This window comes from Phocoena sinus, chromosome 1 (genome assembly GCF_008692025.1).
Source record: "Phocoena sinus isolate mPhoSin1 chromosome 1, mPhoSin1.pri, whole genome shotgun sequence".
Classification (NCBI taxonomy): domain Eukaryota; kingdom Metazoa; phylum Chordata; class Mammalia; order Artiodactyla; family Phocoenidae; genus Phocoena; species Phocoena sinus.
In genome coordinates, this window is record NC_045763.1 from 16,216,318 (window position 1) to 16,235,801 (window position 19,484).

The 19,484-nt window shown below is 38.7% G+C and overlaps 1 protein-coding gene across 12 annotated transcripts in view; it reads right to left on the reverse strand.

Annotated features, from left to right (window-relative positions):
- Positions 1–19,484, reverse strand: part of EIF4G3 (eukaryotic translation initiation factor 4 gamma 3) — a 383,092-nt gene that overhangs the window by 124,759 nt on the left and 238,849 nt on the right. For 7 of the 12 annotated variants that reach the window (XM_032624984.1, XM_032624982.1, XM_032624979.1 and 4 more), the window contains 2 exons: positions 18,013–18,121; positions 10,871–11,710 (listed from right to left, as the gene is read on the reverse strand). In XM_032624984.1, the coding sequence (XP_032480875.1) occupies positions 10,871–11,710; positions 18,013–18,121 (949 nt within the window). The remainder of the gene's footprint in view (positions 1–10,870; positions 11,711–18,012; positions 18,122–19,484) is intronic. The other 5 variants (XM_032624986.1, XM_032624983.1, XM_032624981.1 and 2 more) reach the window with 1 other exon arrangement.

The following is a 19,484-nucleotide window of genomic DNA, read 5'->3' on the forward strand; positions in this document are numbered from 1 at the left end:
ACAGTACTTAAAACTTTCTAATATAAACTAGGGCAGGGATCACTGGATTCTTCACTGATGAATCTGAAGTGCCCAGAACAATGTAGAACATAGTAGACCCTCATTAACTATTTGTGGCTGAAACAAGTGGGCATTCACAGGTCCTTTTAAACATGCATAAGTGTACACTCCCTAAATCCCGAAAATATTTAAATAACTTTATAACAATGTAAAAAGCATGTTAGAAAGAACAACAGAAATGTGATGTAAAGGAAGGCTTGGGTGGTAACTCTTCCGGCGACCCTGAAAAACCCCATTTACCTCCACGGCTTATCTTTGGTAATAGTAAAGTAAGAATAATTATATCCCAGAAACAACTGTTTAAATCGTAAGATTAATGCTTGAGGTGCCTGAGAAAAGGTCTTGTAAACATTTAAAAAGAGATGATTTTATTATGATTGCAACTAAATTACCAAGTACTATTAATATAGCAATAGAAAATGGAGAAAAAACATATACTGAAGGAAATGCATTTTGGACATTTTTCTGCATTAGTAGTGAAAATTATCTCGTCAAAGATATTGGAAACACTTCTCAAGACTACTGTATGCAAAGTGAAGATGGCTATTGGAGAAACAGAAAGCTTTTAGCAAGACTAGGCTTGCCTGAAAGAGAACAGCATTCCCCTGAACTGTCTGTATTACCCTGTCTGGAAGCAAGTTAAGTACAATGGTTTCTTTCCGAGGTAGATTAATTACTAAGTCTGGGAAAAGTGGGCTAAGTTCTGAGCAAAGTACCTATGTCTATTCATGGAAACATGTACAACTAAGTTAATTAATATCCAATGAATGAAACTTCAAGGCTCATGTTGCGAATAAATGAACTTCTGTAAATAGTGGGGAAGTGTAACCCATTTGAGGAGGCAAGGAGGACCTGTGCACGGTGCTTGCTGGACAGGCTTGGCACCTGGGTCTGTGGATAAGCTCCACCACCCGGTAAGTGCCTGGACTCCTTCCACAGCATATGAATATAGACAGAATTTGAACCAGCACCAGCATTCTACAGAAAATGCTTAAGATTTCACTGTGGAAGGCAACAAGAAAACAGGAATGAAACAGCAGAAATGTTCTTTTTAGGCAGCTTTGTTGCCAATATTTTTATAAACATGGTGGGGAAATCCAGTCATTTTAATTTATTTATCCCTAAGGATCACTCAGACTCAAGCCTCTAGAAAAGGGAGCTAAGAGTCCTTGTTTTAAAAATTGCTCTGCTGGCGTTGATAAATGACATGGAACCAAGAATGTGTAACAAGTTCTGTTCACAAGGTTCCAGAACACAGTCCTCCAGAGGAATATGAGAAGTTAAATTAGATGGGTGCACAAGATGGGAAGGAGTGGGCTTGGGGGACACTCAAACCACTGGTGACCTATTTTCGGCCCCAGGAACCAAATCTTCCAGGGATATTTCAAATACTGCTTAGAAAGTTTAAGTCAAGCAAAGGCAAGAATAAATTTCAAATTCCTTATTATTGATGTGGACCTTCAGGTTATGGTTTTAAACATGAGTCTTTTTCAGGTTAGTTTACACAAACTGAAAGGCTTTTATTTCTTTTATTTTCTGCTTACTTATGTTTTATCTCTTTTCAATATTCACAAGTGAGAATAAATCAAGGATTATTATTAAAATAAATTTCCTGAATTAAAGTATGTTTCTTTTATACTGAAGTAAATCAAAAGTGAGAACATGGAGACTGGTTCAAGATGGCGGAGTAGGACTTGCGCTCACAGCCTCTTGCGAGAGCACCAGAATCACAACTAACAGCTGAACAGTCATCAACAGGAAGACACCGGAACTCACCAAAAAAGATACCCCACATCCAAAGACAAAGGAGAAGCCGCAATGAGATGGTACGAGGAGCAAAATCACAATAAAATCAAATCGCATAAACACTGGGTGGTTGACTCACAAACTGGAGAACAATTATACCACAGAAGTTCAGCTACTGGAGTGAAGGTTCTGAGCCCCATGTCAGGCTTCCCAACCTGGGGGTCCGACAAGGGGAGGAGGAATTCCCAGAGAAACAAACTTTGAAGGCTAGCGGGGTTTGACTGCAGGACTTCGACAGGAATGGGCGAAACAGAGACTCCACTCTTGGAGGGCACACACAAAGTAGTGTGTGCATCAGGAACCAGGGGGAAGAAGCAGTGACCCAACAGGAGACTGAACCAGACCTACCTGCTACTGTTGGGGGGTCTCCTGCAGAGGCGGGGAGAGGGGGGAGGCTGTGGCTCACAATGGAGACAAGAACACTGGCAGCAGAAGTTCTGGGAAGTACTCTTTGGCATGAGCCCTCCCAGAGTCTGCCATTAGCCCCACCAAAGAGCCTGCAGCCTCAGGCCAAACAACCAACAGGGAGGGAACTCAGCCCCACCCATCAGCAGACAAACGGATTAAATGAAAACAAGGAAAACACAACGATCCAAAACTCATGGGATGTAGCAAAAGCAGTTCTAAAGAGGGAAGTTTATAGCAATACAAGCCTCCCCAAGAAACAAGAAAAATCTCAAATAAACAATCTAACCTTACAGCTAAAGGAACTAGAGAAAGAAGAACAAACAAAACCCAAAGTCAGTAGAAGGAAAGAAATCATAAAGATCAGAGCATTAGTAAATGAAATAGAAACAAAGAAAACAATAGCAAAGATCAATAAAACTAAACCTGGTTCTTTGAGAAGATAAACAAAATTGATAAACCTTTAGCTAGACTCATCAAGAAAAAGAGGGAGAGGACTCAAATCAATAAAATTAGAAATGGACTTCCCTGGTGGCGCAGTGGTTGAGAGTCCGCCTGCCGATGCAGGGGACACGGGTTCGTGTCCCGGTCCGGGAAGATCCCACATGCTGCGGAGCGGCAGAGCCCGTGAGCCATGGCCGCTGAGCCTGCGTGTCCGGAGCCTGTGCTCCTCAACAGGAGAGGCCACAACAGTGAGAGGCCCACGTACCGCAAAAAAATAAATAAAATAAAATTAGAAATGAAAAAGGAGAAGTTACAACAGACACCGCAGAAATACAAAGCATCCTAAGAGACTACTACAAGCAACTCTATGCCCATAAAATGGATAACCTGGAAGAAATGGACAAATTCTTAGAAAGGTATAACCTTCCAAGACTGAACCAGGAAGAAACAGAAAATATGAAGAGACCAATCACAAGTAATGAAATTGAAACTGTGATTAAAAATCTTCCAACAAACAAAAGTCAGGACCAGAGGGCTTCACAGGCGAATTCTATCAATCATTTAGAGAAGAGCTAACACCCATCCTTCTCAAACTTTTCCAAAAAACTGTAGGGGGAGGAACACTCCCAAACTCATTCTACGAGGCCACCATCACCCTGATACTAAAACCAGACAAAGATACTACAAAAAAAGAAAATTACAGACCAATATCACTGATGAATATAGATGCAAAAATCCTCAACAAAATACTAGCAAACAGAATCCAACAACACTTTAAAAGGATCATACACCATGATGAAGTGGGATTTATCCCAGGGATGCAAGGATTCTTCAATATATGCAAATAATTGTGATACACCATATTAACAAACTGAAGGAGAAAAACCACATGATCATCTGAATAGATGCAGAAAAAGCTTCTGACAAAATTCAACACGCATTTATGATAAAAACTCTCCAGAAACCTACCTCAACCTAATAAAGGTCATATATGACAGACCCACAGCAAACATCATTCTCCATGGTGAAAAACTGAAAGCATTTCCTCTAAGATCAGGAACGAGACAAGGATGTCCACTCTCACCACCATTATTCAACATAGTCTTGGAAGTCCTAGCCATGGCAATCAGAGAAGAAAAAGAAATAAAAGGAATACAGGGGCTTCCCTGGTGGCGCAGTGGTTGGGAGTCTGCCTGCCGATGCAGGGGGCATGGGTTCGTGCCCCGGTCCAGGAGGATCCCGTGTGCCGCGGAGCGGCTGGGCCTGTGAGCCATGTCCACTGGGCCTGTGCGTCCAGAGCCTGTGCTCCGCAGCGGGAGGGGCCGCAGCAGTGAGAGGCCCTTGTACCCCCCCAAAAGAAAACAAAACACACACACACAAAAAAGGAATACAAATTGGAAAAGACGTGAAACTGTCACTGTTTGCAGATGACATGATACTATACAGAGAGAACCCTAAAGATGCCACCATTAAACTACTAGAGCTCATCAATGAATTTGGTAAAGTTGCAGGATACACAGAAATCTCTTGCATTCCTATACACAAACAACAAAAGATCAGAAAGAGGAATTAAGGGAAAAAATCCCATTCACCACTGCAACAAAAAGCATAAAATACCTAGGAATAAACCTACCTAAGGAGGCAAAAGACCTGTATGCAGAAAACTGTAAGACACTGATGAAAGAAATTAAAGATGATACCAACAGAGGGACAGATATACCATGTTCTTGGATTGGAAGAATCAACGTTGTGAAAATGACTCTACTACCCAAAGCAATCTACAGATTCAATGCAATCCCTATCAAGCTACCAGTGGCACTTTTCACAGAACTAGAACAAAAAATTTTACAATTTGTATGGAAACACAAAAGACCCCCAAAAGCCAAAGCAATCCTGAGAAAGAAAAACGGAGCTGGAGGAATCAGGCTCCCTGACTTCAGACTATACCACAAAACTACAGTAATCAAGACAACATGATACTGGCACAAAAAACAGAAATATAGATCAATGCAACAGGACAGAAAGCCCAGAGATAAAGCCATGCACCTATGGTCAACTAATCTACGACAAAGGAGGCAAGGAGATACAATGGAGAAAAGATGGTCTCTTCAATAAGCGTTGCTGGGAAAACTGGACAGCTACATGTAAAAGAATGAAATTAGAACACTTCCTAACACCATACAGAAAAATAAACTCAAGATGGATTAAAACCTAAATGTAAGACCAGACACTATAAAACTCTTACAGGAAAACATAGGAAGAACACTCTTTGACATAAATCACAGCAAGATCTTTCTTGACTTACCTCCTAGAGTAATGGAAATAAAAACAAAACTAAGCAAATGGGACCTAATGAAACTTCAAAGCTTTTGCACAGCAAAGGAAACTATAAACAAGACGGAAAGACAACACTCAGAATGGGAGAAAATATCTGCAAATGAAGCAACTGACAAAGGATTAATCTCCAAAATATATAAACAGCTCAAGCAGCTCAATATTAAAAAAACAAACAACCCAATCCAAAAATGGGCAAAATACCTAAATAGACATTTCTCCAAAGAAGACATATAGATGGCCAAGAAGCACATGAAAAGCTGCTCAACATCACTAATTATTAGAGAAATGCAAATCAACACTACAATGAGGTATCACCTCACACCAGTCAGAATGGGCATCATCAGAAAATCTACAAACAAATGCTGGAGAGGGTGAGGAGAAAAGGGAACCAACCCTCTTGTACTGTACATGGGAATGTAAATTGATATAGCCACTATGGAGAACAGTATGGAGGTTCCTTAAAAAACTAAAAATAGAATCACCAGGGCTTCCCTGGTGGCACAGTGGTTGAGAGTCCGCCTGCCGATGCAGGGGACACGGGTTCATGCCCCGGTCCGGGAAGATCCCACATGCCGCGGAGCGGCTGGGCCCGTGAGCCATGGCCGCTGAGCCTGCGTGTCTGCAGCCTGTGCTCTGCAACGGGAGAGGCCACAACAGTGAGAGGCCCACGTACCGAAAAAAACAAAGACAAAAACATAAAAATAGAATCAGCATATGACCCAGCAATCCCACTACTGGACATATACCCTGAGAAAAGCATGATTCAAAAAGACACATGCACCCCAATGTTCACTGCAGCACTATTTACAATAGCCAGGTCACGGAAGCAACCTAAATGCCCATCGACAGATGAATGGATAAAGGAGATGTGGCACATATGTACAATGGAATATTACTCAGCCATAAAAAAAGAATGAAATTGGGTCATTTGTAGAGATGTGGATGGACCTAGAGACTATCATACAGAGTGAAGTAAGTCAGAAGGAGAAAAAGAAATATTGTATATTAACACATATATGTGGAACCTAGAAATATGGTACAGATGAACCAGTGTGCAAGGCAGAAATAGAGACACAGATGTAGAGAACAAACGTATGGACACCAAGGGGGAAAGCAGGGAGGGCAGTGGTGGTGGGATGCGTTGGGAGATTGGTATTGACATATATATATTAGTATGTGTAAAATTGATAGCTAATAAAAACCTGTATAAAAAAAAGCGGTAACAGCAACTCGACTGGCTGTATGAATCAGAATTTTATTAACAACTCTTGAAACATACAATCATATCTCCATTTGAGAAATAAATGTCTCATCTTGCAGCCTACAGAAACTGAAAACCATCCTTCAACCTTAGCTGAACCTACAAGAAATATAAGGCAAACACTTGGAAGCCACACAAACCAGGCCAGCTGCTGCTACCACTAAAACACTGGGGATACGGGAGGCTGTTGCCAGTCTCTATAACCAAGGAGTTTACATCTGAACATCCACGTGGGACATATAAGATCTTGGATCCCTACAAAAGCAAGGACTTGGAACTGAGATTCTTATAAAAATCCCTGAGATTCCTAACAGAGTGACAGTCTCAGTGAAAAGGAAGCTAAAACAGTACACAGACCAAAATAAACCAGTGAACCAACATAGAGTGATGACAAGGAAGGATGTTTGGTTTCAACTAGGTGTAGAGAGCCTGCTGTCATCCTGAAAATTAGTATACACGGGGAATGCGTTTACTTTGTGTGCGGTAAGAGAGTTCGTTTAGGACATTAAACTCAGATTAAGTTCCAGCTAATGTTTTGCCTAAGACATGCTTTGAGAGGAGCTGCCCTCAATCCACATCCGGGAAAGTTTAGCTGAAGATAAGTTCATAAAACAAATTTGTAAAATATACAAAGAAGCCATGAGCCAAGCCAGAGAAGACAAACAGAAAGATTAGAAACCTCCCTCCGCCAGAAGAATTTCAAATAATAGTTTTATATCAAAACAGATAATGAACGTAAAAGATAAAGAAAAAAAATCACTTTTTTTTTTTTTTTTTTTTTTGCAGTATGCGGGCCTCTCACTGCTGTGGCCTCTCCCATTGCGGAGCACAGGCTCCGGATGCACAGGCTCAGCGGCCATGGCTCACGGGCCCAGCCCCTCCGCGGCATGTGGGATCTTCCCAGACCGGGGCACGAACCCATGTCCCCTGCATCGGCAGGCAGACTCTCAACCACCGCGCCACCAGGGAAGCCCACTATTATTTTTAAAAGTGGAAAAGTTCACGTTACACAGCATGCATGTCACACGGTACATACACTCATGAAATTTGCACAAAATGAATTCCTGAATGCTGAGCAGGCAACGTTTTTCCACAAGTTCTGATATTCTCTCTTCTTCCCCACCAAGTATAACGAAACCATAATAAAAATTCCTAGGACTTCAAGAAATCTATTAATACAGGGACTTCCCTGATGGTCCAGTGGTAAAGAAACCACCTTCCAATGCAGGGGACGCGGGTTAGATCCCTGGTCGGGGAACTAAGATCCCACATGCCGCAGGGCAACTAAGCCCACGCACCTCAATGAGAGAGCCCACGTGCCACAACTAGAGACAGAGAAGCCCGTGCACTGCAACAAAAGATCCCGCATGCCGCAACTAAGACCCAACGCAGCCCAAAATAAATAAATATTTTTAAAAAGAAATCAATTAATACAGATTTTTGCACATTTAATTATTGAAGTGATCATATGAATCAAAAGTCTGGCCCATCTCTGAGGCTTTTCAGAGTACCCTGAAGACACAATTCTCGTTTTATAGGGTTTGCCCTTCAACCCCGAAGCATCCAGAATTGCTGCAATTTGCTCCAGTCAGAAATATGATCTAGAATAGTGGCAAGAAAATGTTTTCTAGCAGAAGTAAGAGAAGGGATCATACACCCTAAGTCTGACTTTACTGCTTTAAACAAGTACCTCTATACAAGCTACTGCCTATTTCTATGCATCACACCTGTGAAAAGCAAATGGTTTCTGAAGCCAGCTTTAAAGTGTTTCATCCTCAGGCAGAGACAGTAAGAACTATTCTCAAAAGTCAACAACAAAAGACTGATATCCAAACCAAACTGTTACAATTTTAATATCCTCTCAAAGTAAACAAGGTACGCTAAATAAGTGCAAAAAAGACGGGAGTCATTAAGCATATGACAATTTCAGGTCGATATTATCTAAAAGAATGATGATGAGTTAATTTTCATAGTTAACTTTTGTAGCAATAACATTAAAAAATATTAACACTGAAATCAGAGGGCCAGGAATGTTTCTGGTAAGGCTTACAATTTAAAAAATGCTAGAGGTGCATGGGTTCTTGAGGTTCATTTACTTTGAATTTTGAAGAGTGTAAGATATAAAGGGAAGTTACAGAACTTCTAGTTCCTTTAAAACACATTCATAGGTTAAAAAAATCATACTAGAAAAATGCCAAGACACTTTCCTTCCTGACATCACTAACCTCTACCTCATCCCTAATCATGGCAAAAGACAGTTCTTTCTTTTAGCTATCTTCTGGTTTACTGCTGAATAACCTATATTCTTTTACTAAGGTGCTGGTGACTTATATTACTAACTCCAAGAGTATTTGCATTTCGAAAAAAAAATGTACCATGGTATGAAGACAACTTAACCCCAAATTCTGTTTGTCCATTTATCCCTGGGAGCTGTCTTGCAATACCAGGCCACCTAAGTGACAAACTGCTTAAAAGAATGAATGAATGTCAGGGATGAGTAGAAGTGGGATTTCAGTGCAGAACTTTGCTTTATACTGATTTCAGTTCTGAGATATGGTCTGTATCTTTGACTGTATTCCCTATGCCTGCTATTCTATTATTTGTTTGGATGTTTTTTTCAAAACATTTTTCTTCAATAGCTTCTCCTATTTTTGGAACTACCACATCACTAACTGTTGAATGACAACTCACAGGCAGGTAAATGAAGGGAAAAAAGGAAGGGTCAAACAAATTACTATTCTCCATCAAACAAGTGTTCTTTGGAGGGGCATTCACCTACAGCCACACCAAAAGTAAGACTGTTTTTTCAAAGAGTTACAAAAAAGCCCCAGGTCATCACCCCACCAAGGAGGAAGTTCCTCACAGTGAAGGCACTATGCTTCTGGAGCATACTGATGCTTAGAGAGGCCGGTCTCTTGAGGAAACAGGCGATTTATAAATACTTATGATAAATTTCTCCCAGTCCCAACTGCCTAGCATTGTTTGCTTTTCTGTTCTGGTTTACTGTGGAACTAGGTGTTCTACGGTTCCAAAGAACCAGACACCTCTCAGAGACCATGAGGAAATTACCTCGAGAACTGAGCTGGGTGGGAAAACCACATCTTAAAGGTAGAGATCAGGTTTTTTGATTTGCCAAGTTTCTCAATTAGACAGGTCACAGTAGGCAATAAATATTGGGGATGTGGGTGACTAAAACATCTCCAGTACATATCTAGATCAACTGCTGGGGGAGCAGTCATTTGTCAAATTGTATAACTCAACTTGACAGGTACACAGAGAGCAAATTATGCAGTGTAGGGCAATGTTTCAGATGATGGGCTATGCTGACTTTTTTTTTTTTTTTTTTTCCAGTACACGGGCCTCTCACCACTGCGGCCTCTCCCGTTGCGGAGCACAGGCTCCGGATGTGCAGGCTCAGCGGCCATGGCTCACGGGCCCAGCCGCTCCGCGGCATGTGGGATCCTCCCAGACCGGGGCACGAACCCGTGTCCCCTGCATCAGCAGGTGGACTCTCAACCACTGCGCCACCAGGGAAGCCCTATGCTGACTTGTTAAAAGCCATATTCTTATGGACTACTGACGTAAGAATAGTTGATAAGCCTCAGATAACTTTTGATTAATATTATAAAAACCTAATGGTTAGATCCAAGATTCCAGGTGATGCTACATTAAAAAGAAATAATTTTGAATTCAGAAGAATATAATACTTTGACAATATTAATGATAAAATAATAATGATAAAATTAATATTTCAGGAAAAATAGAACTTTAAAAAGAAAAAGCAGAAGAGCATTAAACCTATCTGTGAGTTAATCAGAGAGGGTACTTTTATTTTTCAGAACTAGTTATAAACCTTTGACATTCTGATTGCTATTTTCCTTAACCCAAGATTAAAGAAGAGGTCTTGCATAGAGGAATTCTTCTAAGTTTAGGACTGATTAGGCTTTAAAATTCCGAGAAGACAGTATTAGGGACTATAGACCATGCTGGTTTTGACTGGTTTCCAGCCCCAAAGCAACAAAATTAACCACGGAGGAAACGATTCATATGAAGGAGGCAAAAACAAAAAACACGTGTATGGTGACATATACCTTGGAGGCATTTTGTATATCTGAAATTTCATTTGCATTTTTAGACAATGGAGTAACTCTTTGCTGGATGCACTAAAACATAAACACACCAATGACGAAATCAGACTAGGAATTACAGCATTCATCTGATGTTTCTGGAAGTCAAGGAAAGTAGCCAATTAAAAAATAACTCGGGCTTCCCTGGTGGCGCAGTGGTTGAGAGTCCGCCTGCCGATGCAGGGGACAGGGGTTCGTGCCCCGGTCCGGGAAGATCCCACATGCCGTGGAGCGGCTGGGCCCGTGAGCCACGGCCACTGAGCCTGTGCGTCCGGAGCCTGTGCTCCGCAACAGGAGAGGCCACAACAGTGAGAGGCCCACGTACCGCAAAAAAAAAAAAAATAATAAGTAAAAAAAAAAAAAAAAACTCAAACACTGCTTCTTTTTCATGTTCAACAAGCAAAATATAATTAATAACAGAAACGCTTACCTGGGACTGGGCTCTTTCTTGAACTTAAGTTCTGAGAATCCATAATCTCTTCTGTTTGCCCATCTGCTTCTACCTCTATTTTGTTCTGAATCTCTTTTGCATCTTCATTAAGGCAAGTTCTTACGCTCTCGTCCTCTTCTAAGACTCTCTGAACTGCGGTGGGACCACTAGCAGTACTAACGTTAGAGGCAGCAGCAGGAACAATGACTGGTGTGGGGGGAGGAGAAGCTGGAGGAGTTGGAGCAGACGGAGAAAAGGAGGGAACTATGGAAGGAGTGATAGGAGTTGCAACACTCTCCACTTTCATTTCTTCTGGGGGATTTTCCAGAATCTCCAATTCAAGAGTCAATGGCAACACCTCCTGTTTTACTATTTCCACAATGCTTTCCGTGGCTGGTAATTTTTCACTAACTCCATTCATTTCATTAATTAGGTTAGTACTAGAAATCAGCGGAATATCATTAGGTGCTACACTACAAGATTTCTTGCATATATCATCATCAGTTTCATCTGTTGGTGAAGGATCTGATGCTTCTGTGCAAGATGTGGGGCTGGGTATAGGAATTGTGTCTTCTTTTGAGGAAGAGAGTTCACATCTGTCATCAGTAGCAGTGGTGAATACTGGCTGGCTACTAAGAGCAGCAGAGGTGGGGGAAGCAACTGTACTTCGAGCAAGTGGAGAAATAGTGGTAGGTGATGGAGGCAGAGTAAGCTCTGGTATGGCTTCTACTGCAGTAACCTCAGATGTCTGGCCTGCTTGTTCTTTCTTCTCTCCACTAAGGGCTAGCCTAAGGACTGGGGAAGGAGTCTTTAACACTGGATCTGGTTTTGGCTTCTCTTCTGGGAAAGAAAAAAATGAAAGACATTTAGGAATAATTTTTGGATCAGAGGTTGTATTGTATTATTTTAGGGTAATTCTTTTAATCTCTTACTCTAAAACATGGGCAGCAGAAGACAGATCAAAATATTACTTATTTTGCCACTCCAAAAACATTGTCATATTTTCTTCTCTATTTTCCACTACTACTTAACCTCCAATACATATATAAAGTTTATTTTGAAGTAAGAGAAGGAATTAATTCACCAAATGACTATGTCAAGAACACAAAGGGAAAATCTAATCAAACCTGTAACTGAAACATTCTTGGGATGGGAATGGGGCTTTTCTTTAAGGTAGAGAAAGCCTTCATCTGTAGAAAATTTTTCTACCAAGGATACACTATAGAGACAGGACAGGACAGTTCAGGGGAAAATAACTGGAGATTAAATTATTAGATACAGATATTATTTTTTATTCTATATACTTCTGCATTTGGGGGATTTTTATAAAGAACACGTATTACCTGTATAAAAAAACTGTTTCAATAAAAACTATCATGGTGTCATTTATTATCAATGAAGTTTATTATCAGTGAAATCAAGTTCCTGAACATAAAAATTCATTTAGAAATTAACTTTCATTTCTTAAAAGAGGCATATAACTAGAAATAATGTTAAGGAATAAAAATGGAAATTTATCTTGTATCTTCAGTTGTAAAAAAAAAAATTCTTTAAGGAGAAACCAACGTTAATATTCAGATAATCAAGTCCAATTAAAAATAAACAATATATATTAAAATAATACAGAAAATGTGCATCTGTATATAGACAGAAAAAGAATGACAGCAAGAGTGAGAGAGATAAATTGATAATCATAATAAAGGTTAATAAACTGATAATCATAATAAACCAGAAAAATGAAAGGAAAGCTAACTCATGAAAATTTCCATACTTTAAAATTCCAGGTAAACTGATACATGATTCATGCCTAGGAAGATGAAACCAAAGGAGATTAGACTGGTTTACAGCCTTGTGTTTCCTTAGTGGAATAAACAGGCTCCAGTGGAAAAACAGCTACTCATGAGCATGTTCATCAAATGCAAACAAAAATTTTAAGCACTGCTGAAAGACAATCTAAACTGAAAGGGACTTTACTTTCTCTGCCAGAAATCTTTATGCATAAGTGAAATTGAGTGTTTATAATAACTTTTAGTTAAGTAAGTCTGTCAAAGAAAATATGCTCGTTGATCAGATAAACAGATGGTAAAATTAAGCTGTTAAAGGCTAATTCATTCACTGCAACTACTTTTACTGGCCTTAAAATTCACTTTAATTGATGGGCTTAGAGGCCAGTGTTTCTTTAACTCTGCCTATTTACTGTAGTGGAGAAATAAGATCAATAGGCTCTGAATGCCAAATATTTCAGACTAAGTTGCCAGGGCAAGAGACAAAAACATTCAAAGAAATACATCTATTATGTTTATTACATAATGTGATATATATAAAATAAATACGTATTTATTAAAATATCTCTGATGAAAATACTTTCCAACTCAACCAGAGTAACTGCTACATGGGTAACCCAGATTATAAGATACCACTATTAAAAAGTACATCAGAGTATCACCCTTTGGGACTTTCCTGGTGGCACAGCAGTTAAGAATCCGCCTGTCAATGCGGCGGAAACGAGTTCGATCCCTGGACCGGGAAGATCCCATATGCCGCAGAGCAGCTAACTCTGTGCGCCACAACTACTGAGACCACACGCCGCAACTACTGAAGCCCACCCACTCTAGGGCCTGCGTGCCGCAACTACTGAGCCCGCGTGCTGCAACTACTGAAGCCTGTGCACCTAGAACCCGTGCTCCGCAACAAGAGAAGCCACTGCAATGAGAAGCCCGCGCACCGCAATGAAGAGTAGCCCCCTCTCGCCGCAACTAGAGAAAGCCCGCGCTCAGCAACGAAGACACAATGCAGCCAATAAATTAATTTTTTTAAAAAGGATATTACCCTTTATGACCACTGAATGAAACCTAGATGAATTAAATTAAACGGTAGAAAATAATAAATCTCACATTAACAATCTAATAAGAGTATGTCAATTCAATTATTAATTTTGGGAAATAAAATTTCTGATACTAAAAATATCAAACAAAAGCAGACCTATGACTGAAACTTCTATATACTCTTGAGAAATAGCTAACATTAATAAAGAAAATTAGAAACAAAAAAAAGTTAATTATTTTGAGAGCTCCTTATTTTGAAATAAGTCCTTTAATTAATTCATTAAACTTTTACTACAGAAAGCTGAAAGGTATAATAGAGTAGATCTAAATAAAGAACACTGATTTTATTTCTCTAAGAACTTTTACTATTAAGAGGATGTTTTTCAGAGCCATGATAGTTTGAAATCTAATATACTGCATTCAAAATGTTTATACCATTTGGCCATTTTTAGGAATTTGCAGGAATTTCACCTTTAAGAATTTTTTCTAAGGAAATAAACACTGAAGAGAAAAGACAGGTCTAGAATATTTAAAGCAACAATATTTATAATAGAAAGATAAACTAAATATTTATATTGTAAACTAAAATTATAATAGAAAAATAAACTAAGTGTCTAACAATGAGGGACTTATTAAAGAAATAATGGTCGGGGCATATAATGGTAATTACTGCAATCATTTGAAATAAGCTTTTAAAAGAGTATTTAATTATATGAAAGCTGTTTATAATAAAAGACATGTTTTTCTAAAAAGCAGGGCACAAAAATTGCACGTGGAGCATAAACCTACTGGTAACAAAAAAAATACAGAATACTAACATAGATGCATATAGGGAAGTCTAGAATTACATACAGGTTATTAACAATGGCTCTGGATAATGAGATAAGAGATAATTTTTCTTTCTGTTTAACCATAGTTTCTATAATGAATGTCAAATTTATAAGAAAGAAAAAACTGCTCCCTTTTATTCTCATAGAGTGGTGGAACCAAGCTCCTAGATGGGCGCCCTTTGGTTGTCAGGAGCCACACATGACCGAAACGGTGTTGCTATCATTTAATGGGGAGAGACCAAGAATGCTAAGCATGCTGCAATTTGAGGGACAGTCTCATTTGACAGAGAATAGTCCTGTCCTAAATTCCAAAAGAGCCCCAGTTGAGCTACACTGGTACAACTGGTTGAATTACAACAGAATACCATTCGTTGAATACCTACTCTACATCAAGAGCCTTCAAAACGCACTAAGACTAAGGCTCAAATAACTTTTATTTGTATTTAATTATACATACCATATCCTCAATACACTGAGCTGAACGCATTTTTTCAAACATCAAACAATCATTTAAGCTGTGCCTCTAGACTATCACACCAACTGAAGATTTTAATTCATTCAACAGTTTTTCTACAAGTCAAGTTGAGGTCTTCCTTGGGTTTTTATCAAGTACCAAAACAAATGGGAAATGGCATATTTGTCTGGAAACTTGGTCTTCATGTAACTATTCCAGCTGTTCACATCAAAAACTGAGAAAATCAGACACTTAATTATGGCAGCTAACATTTATTAAGCACTTAATATGTACCAGGAAATGGGTCAAATACCATATATATATAGTGTCCTTTAATCCTTACAATCACCAAAGGGATAAAAACTATTATACGTTCCTATTTTACAGAGGGGGAAACTGAGGGTTTTAGAAATTAAGTCACAGGCCCAAGGTCATATAACTAGAACCTAAAAATGATTTCAGATGCTAAATTCTTCCAATTCAAGAACCTAAAAATGATCTCAAATCCTAAATTCTTCCAATTCAGAGGGGAAAAGGGGGGGTTTATGGAAAAAGAAGTGTTTAGGTGAATCAAGCTAGTGGGAGACTTTGGGGCTAAAGTGGGATCCCAGTACAAACCCTCCGTAATGACATTTCCATCAAGAGAGAAAAACCAATCTGACTGCAGAATGCAGAATCTACTGTTTCTGGGGGTAATATAACAATTTTTAAAAACAGTGCATTTTTGTATCCTACTTTAATTTCAAAATGAATCTACAGTTAGGAAGAAATTTTTAAAAACTTTCTTAACTGTTAAAAAATTATCTGAAAAATGATGAACCCTTTCTAATTTTATTTGAATTACATATATTTAGTTTAAAAAAGAAAACTACTCTGAAAACTATTCTATATATTGACAAGCTGTGGACAGAATTAGAAACAGAAGATTAGAATTACTGAGTTTTCTGGAGAACAGCTGGTACTAGAGGAAGACAGCAGTAGTTCCAAAAAGTTACTATAAGCTCTATGAAATATACTTAAAACAGAAGTTTTTCTTTTCATCAAGGTAACGTCAAACATTTTCCAATTCACTCATATCTATATCAAACATCAATTTGAAATGTTGATTTTATTATTCAAATTTCCACCAAGCATAAAAAACTGAGAGGAAACAAAGAATTCTACAATCCTCCTTCTGCAAATCAAGGCCTAAATATGGTAAGATGCAGGTATCTACCTAATCCAAAAATCTTAGGTCAGAGCTATCACCATCAAGATATGTTATGAACTTCTTGTATTGTAGTCCAGCTAGAGAAAGTCAGCGTAAAGGATATATTTTAAGGCCTCTCTGCACGGTAATTATTTAGTATGTTTAGCACAATTCTAACTAGCAAAAGGATTATAACTGTGCAAAAGTAATGACATTTTGAAGGGAATACCCTGAAAATTCTCCACTCAGATTGAAAATATTCTGAATTTTGACTCAAAATTGCTTGATCATTGGCGGTAGGAAGTAGCCTTCCACAATACCTACGAACTGCACTCCTGCATGGTGAATGGCTTTAATATTAAAAAATTTAACTTTAAGCGTTTATGAGTCTCTAACTCTGAACATTGCTGAAAGAAGTATTTGACACTGCAAACTTTTAGAAGCATGCCAGTTTAGGATTTATTACCTATCTTGTGGTTTAAAACTATTTCATAAAACAAAATTTAGGACTTGTCTCTGTTCCAGTCTACTAGGCTCCTGAATACTAAAGGGAAAGAACACCACATTATCTTTGCATGCCGTAAGGAAACACTGAAACCACACATTAGAAGTTTGTGTTATCATCCTGCAATCCAGTGAAAAAACAATGCCACTAAATACCTCCACAGAGGCCCGCTGCGGCCTCTCCCGTTGCGGAGCACAGGCTCAGGACGCGCAGGCTCAGCGGCCATGGCTCACGGCCCAGCCGCTCCGCGGCATGTGGAATCTTCCCGGACCGGGGCACGAACCTTGTGTCCCCTGCATCGGCAGGCGGACTCCCAACCACTGCGCCACCAGGGAAGCCCCCCAGTGCTTTTTAAAGAATAATTTTTAGAAAGTACAGAAAGTATACATCAGCTATGGAATATTAAGGGGTTTGGAGGAATAAATAATTCAAGAAAACAGAAAACACATATGACTTCTATTCATTCTTAGAATGAAATCAGAAACATGAACAAACTAACTTGCTTCCTTCTGTGTCTAATGAATTATCTCCCAATTTTAGCTAAGGTCAACTTAAATCCAACTAGGCAGGAAAGAGAGACTGTGATAACCCACTTTCTGGCATGAGATTTCCCTTAAAGTTTCCTATTTATAATCCAAGAAGCAGTAATGTATACTTATTTCACCAAACATTTGGTATTTCATGTTCAAGGTCAACAGTACAGACCTTAGTATGATTCCTGCATAATAATAACGGCTATAATTTACTAAGTGCTTTTCAAATGCTTGGCATGTCCCCACTACAACTCTGTGAGGCACGTATTCTTCATTCCATTCTGTAATTGAAGAAATTAAGATATACAACATAATGACTCATCAAGACCAAATAGTGCTTGATGGATCCAGGATCTGAACTCAGTACTGTCCCCAACTGAGGCTACAGAAGCCAAACTTGTAAGAAGAAACATTTTATGTTTTTAAAAATAGCAAGATACACACGAACATGTTGAACTTATAAACAAAACTGTTGTTCTTATAAAGAAATATATACATCGATTTATTTTCCCCAAGCTTGTTCCAAAAGAAACAGTTTAAGGCAGGTAAGCTTTTACCTATAAATATACATTGACAGTGAGGCATTAATAAAATGTAGGAAAAATTTTTACTAATCATACCTACTTTACTTTCTTAGAGGTAGAACACTGATTTTCCATCTCAAAGCTTTGTTTAAAAGTGGGTATCTAAATAATCCTCATGTTTTACTTTTATTCCTAAATGCTGAGGGCAATGTAATTAATTAAAAAAAAAAAAAGAAAGAAGGAGACTAAAGGTAAGAGGGAGGAAAATAGTCATACACAAACCTTGCTTCTGGTCGCTAGCTGCAGTGACAGGGGTGCTGGCAGCAAGATGAGCGCTCTCCACAGTCCCATAAACCACAGGGCTGTGCTCAGGGACCTGGCTGGGCAGCTGCTGGGATTTGAAGTACAAAAAAGGGTGATAATGAGCGTGCGAACATAAAAACTAGCAACACGGAACCCAAGGCAAGTGGGGAAGACAAAGTAGGGCAGGAGATCACAAAATTAAAAAAAAAACAAACAAAAAAAAAACAGAAAGCAAGGAAAAAATATATAGGCCAGTATAATAAATTCAAAAAGTACATGGGAAGACAAGGAAGAAAAGGAAAAGAGGCAGCAGGAAAGGGGAAGGAAAAGAGATGATTAATATTAACCACAGCAAGAGAAGACAGCCCAACAATCATTAGTACAATGCATTCTCCAGTGTTCCTTCTAAGGACAGACTTTCAATCTAACAGTTATGTCACATCTGAGAGAGAATTTAGCATCCTCCCAATCAAGACCAAAGGGACTTGGTCAACTTCATTTATAAATTACCTAGCAAAGTAGTTCATCAGTCAAAAAGAGGACAAACAAAACATGATGGGTTTTAAAACCAGTTACTGATTCAAGAAAACAATACTGAAAGGTGATTCTTACCATTTGTCCATATAACCACTCAGGTGAAATGCAACTTGGAAAGCCTTTAAAGAAACTTTCACCTTAAAATGTCTTTAGATTCTGGGTCAAGGATGATATCTTTTCAGAGTCTGAAATCTGAGTAAAGTATCTGGCTTTTCAGAGCTAAGAGAAAACTATCCTTTTCTATCAGCCAGTATATGGAATAAAAAATGCCCATCAAAATCCTACCAGAGTAGGTTGAAAAAAATTGCAGGCATTGTTCAACTTAGAGGGAAAAAGAATTACACAAGAAAGAACAAGAACATTCAATCTGCATCACATTCCAGTTAGGTATTTGTTCTGGATTTGAGGGTTACACAAAAGCCACACAACAAAGCAGTGTCTCTCCTCGGAGATCTAAGGTCAATTTTTTGATAGCTATAATCGTCTACATTGAATTCTATCAGTGCTATCAGAGCAGAGCTCCCTGCACAATTCTGATTTTTTTTTTTTTTGGAGGGGATGGGGAAATTGGGGGTAGACAGGGCCACTCAAAAATGGGAGTTAATGAAAAATATTTTCGAGTCAGTAAGTCTCACATATAGTAGGAATATAAAATGAAATATATGAGTTAAACACCTATCATTTACCATATGTCATTTAACTAACAATGCTTTTCACAATGTACAACATACAATTTATATAGGACTATATGTAATGAATAAAATAACAGATAAAAATGGGAAAAATAGTATTATCTCACCTACTCATTATAGACCATGAAAGTACTCATATTCCACAAAAACTTCTAAATGAAGACCACTAAAATTATATTTCTATATGTAAAAAATGAAAGAGTTTCTATTTTCACTTTGAAT